Consider the following 16,570-nt stretch of genomic DNA (forward strand, 5'->3'; position numbering starts at 1 on the left):
TTATTAGAGTTTTATTTGTTACAACGAGACTTGAGACTTGACTTGGACTCGAGCCCAGAGACTTCAGACTTGACTTGGACTCGAGCCCAGAGACTTCAGACTTGACTTGGACTCGAGCTCAAAGACTTCAGACTCGACTCGGACTCGAGCTCAGAGACTTGTGAACATCTCTGGCTTAAACGGACGTGCGCATGCGACAAAGACAGACGCGGAAAGTTTGTCGTTTTTGCCCTTCCTCCCCTGCATCTGTGCACAACAGTATAATACATATCGCCAACAGACAGACAGGTAGGCAGGAGCTCTTCACACAGGTCGTATTCCAGCTGTGTTTTTCTTGACTTGTGCTGAGGTCAGTGGAGATCAAATGACTTCATTCGCTGTAAAACTATACTGGTAGTTATCCAAAAGACAATTTTTGTCTTGCTAACATAACTAATAAAACGTTTTCTAAAGTGTAGATAAGCCAATATTAACAAATTTTAGTTTAAAGTTCAATAATTTTGTAACAGTTCCAGTTGCTTTTTTTTTATTTTGTCAATCTATCTGTAGTCTTTTTTCCCACTATTTTTGGAGCATTTTCCTGTGAAATTATCAATATAGCAGCAACCCTCCTTTTTTAGTTTAGTATAAAGATGTGTTATTTTAACACCAAAAGAATTAAAAAGATTTACCACGTGCAAAATAAACAAACACATTATTAGTGAAACTGTACCCTCTCCTTGGCGCAGTCTTTTATTCTAAATATATTTGAAACTAGTAGAACAGAAAACATGCACATATCATTTGCTGTCTTCTGTTCTTGTGATAAACACTTTGTGTGAACTAATTATTTTGTATTTTGTAGAAATCGGTAGGGTAAGAAACAGTTGGGTGTGTGTGAAGGAATTAAAATAAACTGGTAAGGAAGTTGTGTCAATATATTTAATCTTTTGTTAAAAAAAGAATTAGGCCTAAGAGAAGTGCTCTTTTTTCACTTGAGAATCTGCCCCCTGCGCAGGTCTCTGCTTGCAGCAAAAATATCTACATGTATTGATATTGTCCTACAGGTAGTGATCACCGGCTGTAATGTGTCAGTGTAAATCCTGTAAAAGTAGAGGTGTTTCTAACAAAAAGAACCATATAATATATATATATACAATTTGATTATGTGCGTGGGGGGGCTACAAACATTGTGCCCAGGGGCCTCCGAATTCTTAATCCGGGCCTGGTTATTCCATGTTTGAAAAAAAAGAGCAAAAAAAACTGTGACTAAAACTGAAGAACTTTTTTGCTTGCATTTTTTTGCCTTTTTTCTTCTTCTTTTTCTATTGCCAGTTTGTTTGGTGTGTCTGTGAGGATAGTGCTAATTGTTTTTTCCTTGAAAACACTCTTCCTTTGCCCTGCCTTTGGGAAGGGCCTCTGCAGAGGGCTCAGGAATCAGCACAGCAGTAGGCACAGAGGGGGTATGTGTCAGTGCATCAGTGGCAGTAGGCACAGAGGGGGTAGGGGTCAATGCATCAGTGGCAGTAGGCACAGACGTGGTAGGGGTCAATGCATCAGTGGCAGTAGGCAAGGTGAGGCCAGGAGTCGGCACATCTGTGGCATGAAGAACAGAGCAATCAGGAGTTGACCTTAAGGCAGTGGTTGGTTCAGGCCTGTCAGTAACAAATTCAAGTTTCATCCATATTCCATATATTCTGAGCAGCAAAACTATGCTTGTCATAAACTCTGCCAAAGTTGTTGAAAAAAGTGCCCACATTGTGCTTGTTAAAGTTGAGGCCCTGGCCAGACTGGTTACTTGTGGCTTCCTGATGGACAGTGTGGAGTTATGCTCAATGAAAGAGGTCATCCAGTACTTTCCTGCCATCGCAGATGTGTTCAATGCCACATACAGTTCTTTCAGAACACAAGTTTTTTCATTTTAAGTAGCAGTCCCTGTGAGCTTTGTTATTTTCATGGTTTGGGAGTTTATCATACATACGACGTCACTTAACATCACACATTTTGTACCCCTGGTCACTATTCAGAGCACTTTTCTGGCCATGAGAGAAAAAGAACACACGGGATGCAAAACAGTGCATCTGTACTCTCACTATAAATTAACCAATCACTTTTCATCTTTACCATTTGCGACCTTATTATATTTCAAGAAATGGCTTTCCCTGTGAATCATGGGGCATTTCTTTTTCTTTTCTTTGTGCCAATTTACAAACAATAGTTGCCCTGTCTTTGTCACCTTATTTTGAGGTTATGCTGCTCAGCATCTAAAGTGTCCATCGTATCCTCACTCTGTCTCTTGTAATGTAAGCTTCTCCTTTCTCCTTCTCATGTGTGTTGCTCAAACCTTTGTGGACTCTATTCACTGCCATAGTAGAAAAAATAATACTTTGGAAGTAAATGGGGTCCACAAACATTTTTTTTATAAAGATTCCTCAAAATATCTTCCTTTGGTTTAATCAAAACAAAGACATTTATACAGGTTTGTAACAACATAAGGGTGATTAAATGATGACAGTATTTTCATTTTTGTGTGAACTATCCCTTTAATTAAATTAATAGAAATAAGTCAATAAGAACATACCATGTAACACCAGTATTTCCAGCAGTGTCCAACATTTCTCATGATTATGATCTTATTGGGAAAACTACATTCAACTACATGTGACTGTTACCTTAACAGCTGTATTTTGTGCTTGCCAGCTAGCAATGCACATATAGCATACAATGTTAAATTAACCCAAAAACCTTTAGCTTCATACACTGTACATAATTGTGATTCTGTCTATAAAAACCCAGCTATAATACTTTTTGTGATTTACAAAAATCATCCTTCATAATGTTAAGAAAGTTTTGTGAAACTTGATATACTTATTAAAAGCGCTCTAAGCGAATTGACGCGTTTTAGACCATAAAACATTTTTTGTTACATACAGCAAACATCTCCTCACTATCTGCTTGCTGCCTGTCCGCTGATCAAAAAAACGCGATCTCTGTAGACAGCTCAGGCTCGACAAACGGCAATATCAACATAGTGGCCAAACCTAGCAATACAAAACATAACAAAGCGTTCCAGCCAATAAACGACAAGAAGGATTTGGGGGTGGGGGTTGGGCGCGTTCATGAAAGCACGGACGGGAGAGGGAGGGGGAGGCGTTAGCTACGCTCCGTTTGTTTGAAAACAGTTCAAACATCAACAGGAAGTGACATCGCACATTATTCGCTTAGAGAGCCTTTAACCAAGTAAGATCATGGCACATTGTACAAACCCTGTTAAAATGCATTCAGCACAGAAATAGTCTGTCATACGATTAACTGCTTTTTGACACTTTGCTTAAGTTTAGCATAAAGAGTTTAACTCTTACACTGTGTTAATAATTCAGCATCCATGAAATATCTTAAAACCCCCCCCCCCCACGGTCCTGGTTAAGGTCCACTGAAGGATCACTTGACTGTACTGTATGTCACTGATTCATCCTCCATCATATGAACAGCAGATCTTTGGAAAAATATATATGAGATTAACACAACCGCATGTAATGGAGAAGCTGAAGATTGCATTTGTTAGGGAACAATTAAAGAGTTTTCATTATAGGACCTGGTGATAATCATAATATTTTTATTATTTTTTTGAATGTGTCAAAATTTGTCACCTCTCCAGCAACATCTCATCGTTTTCAGTCTTGATGTCTTTGATGTGTTGGACATTTGAATACAGGATCTCCTCAGCATGTCTGAATTCAGGAGCTGAGACTCCTGATGAATACATATTATCCTACAATGAAAGAAAACGATCTTAACTACAGTCTGCATTAATAATAATAACAACAACAACAACAATAAAAATAATAATCTAATAACATTTTTATAAAAAGCCTGTTTTTATCTAACTTTTAAAGGTACCATTCATAAGATTGTTTATGAATGATGCAGATATAAACTATTTAAAAGAAAAAAACACATTTTCAACTCTATATCATCCCAGCTAACAGATTTTTTTTAATGTTTACACAATGTTTCAAATGGATATTTTCTATATTTTAAAAGCTTTTTTGTTTGTTTGTTAAATGATAAAGAAACATTACATTCTATTATTTTAAAACTGTTATAAAACATTATTTCTAAATAAAAATACTGTAGAAAACCAGATAATGCTAATTTACTATCCTGTTAATCAAACTTCTAACTTACACTAATGTCGGTTTAACTACAATGCCTAAATTGACATTTGTATTTCCACTGTGAATGATTCTTACTGATCTGCGGTCAGTTTATTGTTTTACCTGACTTTGTCTGATGTCATCAGGTCTGTGTTTGCACTTCCTGTAACAAATAATTATATAAAATTATTAGAAAAAAACTTATGTTATTAAATATTTGCAGGTAAGGGCTACAACCTCAAGTGTTCATTTCATTTTAGGAAAACTTAATTCAATCATGTGCAATCTTTTTTTTTTAGAAACTATACTGTATATCAGGGGTGTCAAACGGTGCAAGGTGTCCAATCCGGCCAGAATGATGATTTATACTGTGTGACACTTCCACACAAGACATGTTTTAACTGCACAATATATGTAGTTTAAGGTTTAATGTATATTTGAGTTTTAAATAGGTTTTACATGTAGTCTTAAAGGGGTGGTTCAATGGTATTTCATGCATTCTGACTTAACACAGTTATAGAGTTGTTTCCTCATGCTAAACGTAGGCAAAGTGTCAAAAAAGTGTGTTACATAGTATTTCTGTGCCGAATGCACTTCGCCAGGGTTCATACAAGTTTCGGAAAGTTTTTTCCGATTACGGGTCCAGCTGACGTTTTAGGGGTTTTCTATACATATCACTTCTTTTTATGGGCATTTTATCTCTTACTTTTAATTTGCATGTCTTTTATTTTATATGGTCTACCTGTCATGTTAGTGAGAGAAACTAGGGATGCACCGAAATGAAAATTCTTGGCCGAAACCGAAAACAGGAAACCAAGGCCGAAAAACCGAAACCGAAACACCGAAAGAAATTATTATGCCAATTATTAGTACAATTGCATTTATGGCTATCACTGTGTACTAACTTTACTAGGGGTGTGTGACGAATAAAAAAAACTCTCAGTTCGGATCACATTACAGTTTTTGAAGCACAGATCAGATTACTTTTCGGATCAGCAAAAAGGTGGGAAAAATCTAATAAACAATAAAGAAATTGCAAACATTTATAAAAAAGAACCAAGTTGTACATTAATAAGGTCTGAAATTAGCATTTTAACACAACTGAATGCTATTTTCACATATTATCTGTTCTGTTGTCAGACATATAGTGGCGTTTTCCCAGACAGGGATTAGACTAGTCCTAGACTAAAATAAATATAAGAGCTGTCCAAACTGAAAACATCTTGCACTGACATATCTTTAAATACATCAGTGCCTTTAGTTTGTCCTCAAAATGCACACAAGTAATGTTTTTAGTAAGGCATGTTTGTTTAAACTAATTATATTTCCTAATTAAACTAAGGTCTAGTTCTGGCTTAAGCTAATCTCTGTTCAGGAAACCACCCCAAAGACTATTAAAATAGTGACTAAACATGACCCATTAACCTTGTGTTTAATCCAACCAGCTGTTACTTTAACTACTAAGTTACTAAAATCTTGATTTATAAACGAGACATCGCAGACAATTCGGCGCAAATTACGAAATTGCCATTACACAGAGTTACTACAGAAGGCATGCGCGGGCATAGGAGAGAGAGAGCTCACGCACAAGCACATAGAGAACCAGTGTGTGTGGGAAAACACTGCTAACCTTTCATGATAAACTCGAATCAGTTGTCTTCTCTGTCAGTAACATCAGACGTTTACGTGAAAATGCAAGTACACAGAGGAATCCGCATGGAAAACACATCCAACTTTTAATTCTTTCACTCAGTGTCATGTGTGAGAGGCGCTGTCTAGGGGCTTCACGCACAGAGAGAGAGACATGCACAAGAGAGGCACCACCGAGCGCTCACAACAATAAATGAAGCCGTTTTAAATGAAAATAAAAATTTAAATGTTGCGACCATTGTTGATTTTGTGGCGCACACAAACAAATAAATGTATGGATAACACTGCCAGGAGCAGAAGCCGCCATTACGCGAGATTAATGTAAACAGCGTGACGCGTCGCGTAGTTGACGTAATCGATGACGTCGACGCGTCGTTGCAGCACTATTGAGCACGAAGGGGAGGGGTCGGAGACGACTGATCACCGTGAGTGAAACCAAAGTGCTAGCGCACAGATGGGAGGGGCGCGGTTGACATTCATTTTCGGTTTACATTTTCGGCTGGATTTTTTATTTCGGCCCGAAACCGATAATGCCATTTTCGGCCGAAATTTTCGGTAAATCCCTAAAAGAAACAAAGCTTTTCAAAGCTTCGAATCAATTCAACCAATTGCTTCGAAAATGTATTTAGTTTTTCGAAGTTTTGACAACATTTGTCTGGTGACACCTGCTGGTCTGGCGACACCTGCTGGTAGTGTTTGGGATTCATCAAAATTTTAAGAAATAAACATTTGAAATATATCAGTCTGTGTGTAATGAATGAATATAATGAATATAATGAATATAATAATGCATCACGTGCATTGCGGTCACAAAATTCTGGCCTCTTAATTATCCCTAAAATATCAAAAGTGTCTAAAGGTGGCAGATCCTTTTCCTACTTAGCCCCTAAGCTCTGGAATGATTTACCAACCGACGTCCGAAAATCAGAGACAGTAGATAACTTTAAATCTAGACTTAAAACTTTTCTCTTTAACAAGGCTTTCAAATAGTTGTTTTAACAATGGTACTTATCTCCTAATAGCTAGCTTGTACAACCTAATAAATAAATAAATTAATGAATAAATTAAAACCTTTTTTTTCGTCAACACTTCAAAGCATGGTAAATCTCATTAATACTCTTTAGTAATATGCTGAAACTTTGAATTGGTTTTCGACTGAGTCTTAACTGCCAAATATGGCCGGCTTGCAATTTTGGCCTTTTCCCATGACCTTAAAATAGTATGTCATACAGAACCGTTTGCCACTGTACGTTAGCATTAACGACGGCAGTGGGGCCTCTGGCCTTAGTCAAACGAGTTCTGTTTCCGTTTCTAAAATCATTAACTATATGTAATACACTTAACCAGCAATAGTTAGCCTGTCCGGAACCGAGCTGACTAAAACCACATTACTGTGTGACACTTGTTTTCTATGTGAACGGCCCCTACGCTAATAAGATTTTGTTTCTCTCTCCCTGTCTCGTCCTTGATCCCGAGGACGAGACAAACAGATCAGGTTCCGGTACATGTGAAAGTCGGCACACAACTGATCTACTAGCTGTTCTTCAACGTGATGTCCAGCTGATGCCTGACCAAAGACCACCGGCAGAACCCGCTTAATCTCCGCTTAATCTCCGCTCAATCTCCTTCCGTTTCAATGTGTGTATATATATATATATATATATACCTCCCAAGGGTTTTTTCCTCCTATGACTTTTTTTACTTCCCCGGCTAAAATTCCGGGGTTTTTTTCTCCTAGGGGGTTTTTCAACCCGGGGAGGCAGCCTTTTTGGGCTTAACTTCTATACGTTACATTAGTAATACGTTTGTTTATAATGTTGATTTATAGCCGTAGCAAATTTAACTGCTTGTGCTATCGTTTATTATGTTGTGCTATCTGTCGATTTTCTGTGCTTTTCACTGCATCTATTATGTAAAGCTGCTTTGATACAATTACCAAATTGTGAAAAGCGCTATATAATTAAAATTGAATTGAATTGAATTGAATATACAAGTTTAACTTTTTGAATGGAATTAGTGAAATAAATCAACTTTTTGATGATATTGTAATTATATGAACAGCACCTGTATACTAACAGTGATGATGGCTTATTTAGTATAGCACCACTTCTGATGCTGTGTAGAGATTAAATAATACTTATTGAATTGATATATTTTACAACAGGTAAAAATTGAGGGGAGCCATTTGTTATCAGCAATATATTGTGTATGATCGAAGATATAAGAAAGGGCTTCAGGAGACTCTCAGTAGGGTTTGTTGTTAAAGTTTTATCTAACAGTCAAAATAAACTCACCACACAAACACAATGAAAAGAATCAAAATGAAAACTCCACATCCAACTGAGACTCCAGCAACCACATACAGGACTGAGTCTTTTCCTCCTAAAACATGAAAAGTGATGTTATAAAAATATTTCTTTTTTTTTTTTCAAATATTCCTTAAACCCAAAGTTTTATACCTTTAACATTGACTGAAACCGCATCAGATCTTTGAGATCCGACTTCATTCTGAGCCTCACAGTAAAACAATCCACTGTGTCTGGAGTTAATGTTTGTGATGCTGTACGTCTGTCCAGATCCAACAGATGATGTTTCATTCACCTTAAACCAGCTGTAGTTATGAACAGGTGGATTTGATTCACTGCTGCAGGTCAGATTCACTGAATCACCCTCCATTATTTCACCAGATGGATTCACCACCACACGAGTCTCTTCTGGAGGATCTAGAGAAACATTCATAATCAATCTGTATTCTCAAGTCTTTAAATGGATTTCATAAAGTTATTAAATATGAACTTACAGATGACATTGAGATATTGATGAGGTGATGTAAGATTGTGTCCCTGTACAGCACAGCTATAGTTGCCTGAATCCTCTCTTGTTACTGACTGCAGGATGAGTTGATTGTTTCTGTCTGATCTCTGACTTAATAACTGTGTGTTTTTAAACCAGATGAATGTTGATCTGTTAGTCAGACTGCATCTGCTTTTACATGTAAGAGTCACTGAATGTCCCTCTATCACTTTATCACCTGAAGACTCCACCTGAAGATCTAACAACACAACACAGATACACATATATACATGTCATTCAACACACATTATTATCATCAGTGAGTAATTCACTTACCTGTGATATTAAGAGACACTCCAGGAAGACCAATGTATTTTTCTTTATCAGTGATGAATCTGAAATAGTATTTGTGTATATCTGTCTGTCTCACATCAGTCAGTCTCATGGTGCAGTCGTGATGTTTATCTCCCAGATACTGAATCCTCTGACTGTATTTAGAGTTATTAAACAGATCTGGAGGATTTTCTCTGTTAATATTTGTCCAGAACACTTTCATGATCTGATGTCCAGTAGGGTATTCATAAGTGCAGTTTATCATCACTGTTGAGCCCTTTAGTGCACAGATGGATGAAGAGCTGTAATTCACACCCCACTTATCTTTAGCACTATACACTCCTGAAACACACAATGATCACAATAAATACAATAACAGTAGCTTCAGCGAACGCAGAACTAAAACTGATAAACATATAGGGCAGGGCTCCAGACTGAGTAAGTAGTCGCATTTTGCAAGTATTTTTCCTACATGTGCGACTACTTTTTATTTAAGGTCACACTGGAGTGACTGTGAAATTTAAATATAAATGTATTAATATAACGCGCAGATGATTACGTCTAAAGCGCATCCAGTTTACTCTCCCTTGTTGCTGCCCCGCCACACTATCACCACACCCTCTGACAGTACATTCACATGGGGCGAATTTGTTTACGCTTGACGAAAGGCTGGCCTGAAGCTTGGCGAACAATTTACACCTGGTATTTAAATCAGTCTCATTTGTCCACTTTCGACCACTTCTGTCCTTATTTCTTTGAGGGGTGGTGTGTGGACAGCGAGTCTCTCTGCTGTCATTAAAACGCAAGCGGGATTTGACGGGTTAAAATTGCCGCAAACTAACATTATGTCAGAGTCCGCTGCTTGTGTTGTAAGTAAACATACTGCACAGTGTTTTGTACATCTGTATGTAAAACTGTCTCTGATGAAATTGATGAAATTGATGAAATAAGATTTTGCAACTTTCACACGCGCAAAAAATGAAACTAATGAAATAACGTTACGCGGAAATCAGCTGCTTTAGTTTTAACAATTAAAGCCTAAAGATAGCGCTGTACACTGTGTTCGGGCTAGAACTCAGAAAAGATGTAAAACATTTTGCTTAGTACCTCAGATTAGAGTTTACAAGTCCTGGACAAATGATATTTTCAGAGTGCATGGAGACATTTTGAAGTGATTACAGCACAAGAATGTGATTTCTTTACTCAAGTCTGTGTTAAAGTAGCCTAAAGCATTTACAACAAAGTAAGAAAAGGTTTATGGTTTACAATAAGGCAAATATATGTTAAAGTATGGTAAAGTTAAAAAATAATTTATGTATATAAAGAAAAAACTTTTTTGTATCTGTAATTAATTTATTAATTTGTAATGCACACAAAATGTTTTTGTAAGGCATGTTTGTTAAAACTAGTTATATTCCTAATTAAGGCCTAATCATGACTTAAGCTAATCCCTGTCCGGGAAACCACCCACTAAAGTGTAAAGATTTTTGTCTGTTAATTGAGGTTAATGTGTGTTCAAGATTAAGTTGAGACGACTGTACAGTCTGAACAGAAACTTTGAAATCATGAATGATCTAAGCAATATAATTTAAGGTTTAAATGAATAATGAATGAACTCACCGTGAATCATGAGGAGAAAGATCAGAGGAGGAGGAGCCAACATGATTGACATCACTATAGCAACACCTACATTCAACAAAGGATAAACTGTTTCAGCTCAGCACTAAAGGCTTTTTCTCATTTAGTTTCTTTGTTTTTCATAAACTCACTGAAATATCTCACAGTTATACTATAGCCCTATTCGGACGGGATTAGTTTTACAGGGGTAGATGGTGTAATGTAATTTTACCACAGAACGTCTGCAATATTAATGGTCAGTTCAGACAGGATTAGAAATCTCTAAAAAAAATTCAAAAGTGGGAGGGGTAACTCGATTGCGCAGCGCGTCAGACTTTTTTTAAAAAAAACTTTGTGTCGTGTTATTCAGGAACTGACTTGCCACTGACTTGTTTTTCCACCTAGAACTAAAGTAAATGCTTCAAACGCTTTTATATTTAAAAGAAACACGCAAATTGAATGGAAATGATGCAATTTACGTGTATATTTACAGCTGGTCTATTCGCACTGGATTAGTATTACCTGAGGTAATTTCCCCAGACCTTTTTACAAAAGATAAAAGTCACCGTAACCTTTACTGACATTGTCCGTAATGATTACTGACATGGAGCATTCGGACTGGACTAAAATCACTGAGAAGCTCTGGTAAAAATTGCTTTACCCCCCTCCCTATGTAAAACTAATCCCGTCCGAATAGCACTTATAATGAGTGATCTTCTGATTTTATATTTAATATTCAATTTTAAATATGTAAATATGATTTACAATACCACGCATTATATCACACCCAAGTGTAAGTTATCTCACTGTGCTATTCACATTAATGATATAACTTTATATTCTTAATAAATGCACATTTACTGCACTAATATTTATTAACCTATTAATATTTTTGACATGATTTTCCGCAGCTTTTTGTGCCATTGAGCACAAAGGTCCTCTTCGTGTCACTCAGTACGAATTTCTATAAATGGTTTTCGGAGTGGCACGACTTTCTTTAACATGTCATTTTATATATCTTTTCACATTGTTCTTTTTCCCTATTTTTAAATCATTGTCACTTGAGGTTGGGGTTAGATTTTGGGTTTGGATGTACTTTTATGTATTGATTTCTTAATGTTTTTCTTCCGCGTTTAAAACTATTCTCCCTTGGGGTTGGAGCTGGGGTTTGGGTTAGGATGTCTGAAATGTCACAGAAAGTAATTCTAACCCCAACCCTAAGGGACAATTGTAAAAAAAAAAAATTAACTATGAAAAAATAAAATGACAAAAAATATTTGAAGAGTTTGGTTCCAAAACGCGATAAACGCCATTTTTTGAAAAAAACTAGTTACTGCCAAAATCAGCATTATATCAGGTCAGTAGTTAAAAGTAAATTCTTAATTTTACGCAAAATCCAATATCCGCCGTGTTATTCTGTCATATTTTCTCCCTTTTTTCCCAAAATGCGATAAACGTCACTCCCCTTTTTTTACAGAACGCAATAAATCCCACAGCGCACCATTCACGCAATGTAAACAAACATGGCGGCGCGCTGAGTACATGGAGTCCTAGTTTTCCTCATCTACTTTGTACTTTGTGATCAACAAACAAAACAAAATTATACTTTAATTGCATTGATAAACCTGTGATGGTTTTCTGTGATGGGAAAGAAACGTAAGCCATCAACATCTAATAATTTCCCTGAGAGGCACTCGGGAGACAATCGCTTGTTCTCCCGACAGCATCAAGCTTCTCATGCTAACACATTGACCCCAGAGGATCTTATGAAAAACTTTCCATTATTTTACTCAAAGTCAACGAAAATCAAGCAGGACCAAAAACATTTTACAGCTGATCGCTGTGAAAGACGTTAAGCGAAGACGTCAAGTAACCGCAATGACAGGGTTCTTAATATGACAAAGTAAGTGTTTTGATTAATAACATTAATGTTTATATTTTTAATTAGTGTGTACAACTAGTCAACTAAATGAATATAACATGGCAAAGATGAATGCACATTTATATAGGCTATTGATTCAATAGATTTATAGCATTTTGAATAAAAACTTGTCATGGATTCATTGCATTTTGTGGAAAAAATAATCCGTTTTTATAATAAATCTTTGAAAATCAACTTATGGATTTGAATTTTTTTTATGTTTTTATAACCTAAAGATGCTGTGTGAAAGTTTGTAACAGAAAATAGTTGTTTTCATCTTGTCACTTTCTTGGTATAGAAAACACGTTTTTACCAAAATTTGTCAAAATGGATTTATTGCGTTTTGGAACCAAACTCTTCATTTATAGAAATTGCTGAAAAGTGACACGAAAAAGACATTCGTGCTTAATGGCAAAAAAGCTGAAACTCATGTCAATAACACAAACAAATGAATGAAATATTTCATGACTATAATACAACTTTCCATGAGATTGAGTTGAATTTAAATGTACCTTTCTCTTTTTAATACTTAAATACTTAAAACGTTATAAATGAAAATGATTAACTTCCGGTAACGCCACATTTTAAACTACTACATTTTCTAATACATTTACTAAAATAACTGAAAATGTGTTTGTCTGAAAAAAAATGGACATTTGTATCTCGGACTGCTTGAGGGTGAGTAAATCATGGGTTTAATATCACTTTTGGTCGAACTATCTGTACAGTATCTATGAACTCTTAGAAATTAAAAACATTAATGTGTGGTGTATAAAATTAATAACGTCCTGCCTTACCTTTACACGCTCTTATCACTCAAAGACCCCAGTAGAAATGATTGAGTTAAAAGCATCACTGAGGTTTTTTAGCTTCTGGACAGCTGTGGTTAGGGTGTTTTCACACCTAGTTCGTTTGAGCCCTCCAAACAGTCTGGGAGCACTTCAGATTGTATATTTACCAAGTGATCTCAGACACCCTTACATGAAACCAAAAGCAAACCGTACTCAGACCACATAGAGAAGTGGTCTGAGTATGGTTCACCTTTGGGTTCTTTTGTGGTTCGATTGACAGCAATGAGGTCCAGGTCTGTTTTGTGTGTGGTTTTGACATGTATCAAAATCAACTACTCCTGCATGGAAACTGGGGTCTGATGTGAACATGAAAGGGTCTGAGATCACTTCAGTTCTGAAGAGGACCAAAAAAGAACTGGGTCCTCTTCTGAATCCACTATATTGTGAACACCAAAAGGACTGAGGTCATATTCAGCTAGTTCCTTTACTGGTTCCTGAACTGGGTTTGGTTCTTTTAAAATGAACTATATATGACCCAACTGCTCAACTTTAATTTAAGGTGTCTGACACAGCTCAAGCCAAATGAATAAATGTAAATGTGCATACACTGCAAAAAATTACTTTCTTAGTATTTTTGTCTTGTTTTCAGTAGTAATAAGTAAGAAAGTAATTTTTTGCAGTGTACACGATGCATAACATACATACCCTGTAAGATACAGTACACAAGAGCAGGTGGACTCAAGTTAGACCAGCTGAAACCAATTAAGACCCACAGACCATCATGGGCTGGTTTAAGATGTTCATTCCTGGCAGGAAAATATCAGAAAGAATTTGCTTACCTTGTTTTTGCATAAACATGTTTAATCACAATAAAAAGTAATTACTTCATGATGATAAACAATTCCATTGGAGGTCAAACACGGCATTACTGCTTTTTAGACGTAAGAAAATTAAACTTGACTAATAAATTTGTGGTTGGGTGACGTACAGGACAAACAGGAACTTCACAACCCACTCACACACTTCCTCCTCATATACGAGTGTAGTGGCCTCTCACATCACTTCCTGTCATGATCCTGACGTCTTGTCATAGTTAATCATAGTTGTTCATACTCATGTGGCAGGATTGTGGCGGTAACTATGTTTTGTGTGGTAGCATATGGCCTTTGTTTGGTCTGTGTGCTGCTGTGTCTCATTTATGTCCCCACCCTCTTGTCTCCTCATTAATTATTCATTATTGGTTAAGTCCCCTCACCTGAGCTTCCCTCGTTATATTGTTTAGTTTTTTCCTATTAAAGGCCCCAGTGTGTCTTGAACCATTGTTCTTGCTATCAGTTAGTCAATAATCAAGTCAAGAATCGAATCGAGTCGAGTCTGTCATAGTGTGTGCTCGTCTTAGTTGTCCTTTAGAGTTTTCTGTTAATGTTTTGTCTTTTCCCCCATGTGGGCTTTTGAGTTGAATAAAAACCTTTTTGAGTTCACCGTTACCTTGCACTTGGGTCCCATTCCTGTGAAATCATGACAACTTCCTGTCTAATATGATAACCTTCAGGAAATGCAAGAGCAGGTGCAATTCCCTCTATTCATCACAGGGTAAAACATCATATTTGCAATACACGGTATTGTGCTATGTTTATATTTTATATTTATGGCTGGAGATTATAAAACACTTTAATCATTGTTACCTGTGATGATGAAGAAGAATGTGCACCAATATCTGCATGTAACGCCTGTTTCACACATACTCTGTATGCAGTGCGTTTGCGGCGCGATCCGTCAAGCATCCGTTGTGCTTTCACACATACTCCGTTTGCAGTGCGTTGCTAACCGCTGCTTCTGCGTATCAAATAATCATGTGATTGACACTTTCTGTTGAAAAGCGCCTCATCAATAATCTATATAATAGCCTGCTGTGTTTTTTTCCTTCACAAAACAATATACTTTAGATATCATTTGATAGACTAGGATGTTTAAAATCTCTAGTGTAATGGTCAGGAAACATGAAAGGATCAAAGGTCTATTTATCTCCACATATATCATAAATTTAAATTAGCATTATAATTTTTGAAGAGAAAATATAGGTGATATGCATGGTATACATGATAGGCTACATTTCCTATACTATTTATATATTTGCATACGAGAGTATTTATATAACGGCAATGAAGCTCATATGGCAAGAAATATTCCCAAATAATTAAAATAACAGCATAATGACATGAATAAACAGACAAGGAAGCAAGATTGACATGCAAATTGTATAATTATTACCGGAAAAACAGCAATATTACTGAGGTAAATAGGCCAAACACGCTGTTAACTGCAACAAGTCTAAATAAGCTCAATAACAATTGAAAAAAATCACAATTATCTCCCAAAACGTTGTATGAAAAACATTATTTAAAGCAAATGTATTCTTACAATCATTCAAGATCCACACATTATTCCATATTACTGAGCACGTTCGTCTCTCGCCTCGCTCTGTTATAATAGCGCTGATTGACAGGTGCGCTTCCCCGTCTTTTAAACAGATCATTTTGTATAGTTATCCTTAGAAAAATTAACCATAATTTTAACGGTTGACAAAACGGTTTTTGTCAGATTGATTATGATTTGTATTACCTTAGTTTAACTAAAAATTCCATAGTTATGGATATTGTTATAAGACAATATAAATTTGGTTACTGTTGTTTTACAAATAAAAACTAAAAGGCTATGTTAGTATAATTAAAGAATGGTAAAATTAATAGCATACTTTATGTATATGCAATGTATATAAACACGGTAGAATATTTAACAAGATGTTATACATATAAAAAATTTTTAACTCGTGGTAAGTGCTTTGCCTTAATTGCTTCATACTGGGATTAAACAAATAAAATTACAGAAAAAACTACTGAAAAACTTTATTTACATCCATTTAGAGTGAAATTACTGCATTTTTGTGTAAATCCTTGTTCATTCTGACCACAAAACATGCGCTATCACTTTAAATCAGCGCGTGCAGCTTGCGTGCCGTACAGCAAAAATAGACTCGCTGCCGAAACGATCGCAGCACTGCTGCACCGCACCGCATCTGCAACGGACAGGACGGACCGCATACGTATGCTGTGTGAAAGCTCTAACCTGTTAACATGGCTACGTAAAAAATTACGCACCGCAAACGCACTGCATACGGAGTATGTGTGAAACAGGCGTAATGTGTCAGAAATATCTAGATGTTGTGCGTATGTCTGCTTAGACCCTGATGTGGCTGTAAAGTTTCAAAAGATGATCATCTGGGGAACAGCATGTAAATATTAGTTTATTACGTTCTTACTTCTAGGGAA

At 36.3% G+C, this 16,570-nt stretch overlaps 1 protein-coding gene across 1 annotated transcript; it reads right to left on the minus strand.

Moving 5' to 3' along the window:
- Positions 1-1,342: 1,342 nt before the first annotated feature.
- Positions 1,343-11,440, minus strand: LOC129421674 (B-cell receptor CD22-like). The gene is made up of 8 exons (XM_073859858.1): positions 10,533-11,440; positions 8,916-9,254; positions 8,587-8,838; positions 8,246-8,509; positions 8,081-8,168; positions 4,260-4,299; positions 3,630-3,751; positions 1,343-1,634 (listed from the first exon to the last, which is right to left on the minus strand). Exons 1-8 carry the CDS (start codon positions 10,582-10,584, stop codon positions 1,343-1,345), a joined length of 1,449 nt encoding a protein of 482 aa, XP_073715959.1. The 5' UTR covers positions 10,585-11,440.
- Positions 11,441-16,570: the final 5,130 nt, after the last annotated feature.

Source organism: Misgurnus anguillicaudatus, chromosome 21 (genome assembly GCF_027580225.2).
Source record: "Misgurnus anguillicaudatus chromosome 21, ASM2758022v2, whole genome shotgun sequence".
Lineage (NCBI taxonomy): Eukaryota > Metazoa > Chordata > Actinopteri > Cypriniformes > Cobitidae > Misgurnus > Misgurnus anguillicaudatus.

What these genes read in the sequence shown, in the direction of transcription:
- LOC129421674 (XM_073859858.1), bottom strand. Translation starts at nt 10,584, where the DNA reads ATGTCAATCATGTTGGCTCCTCCTCCTCTGATCTTTCTCCTCATGATT. An exon ending in CTTTCTCCTCATGATTCACG is followed by an intron (nt 9,255 to 10,532) that starts GTGAGTTCATTC and finishes TGTGTGTTTCAG; the next exon opens with GAGTGTATAGTGCTAAAGAT. An exon ending in ATGACATCAGACAAAGTCAG is followed by an intron (nt 3,752 to 4,259) that starts GTAAAACAATAA and finishes CTTTCATTGTAG; the next exon opens with GATAATATGTATTCATCAGG.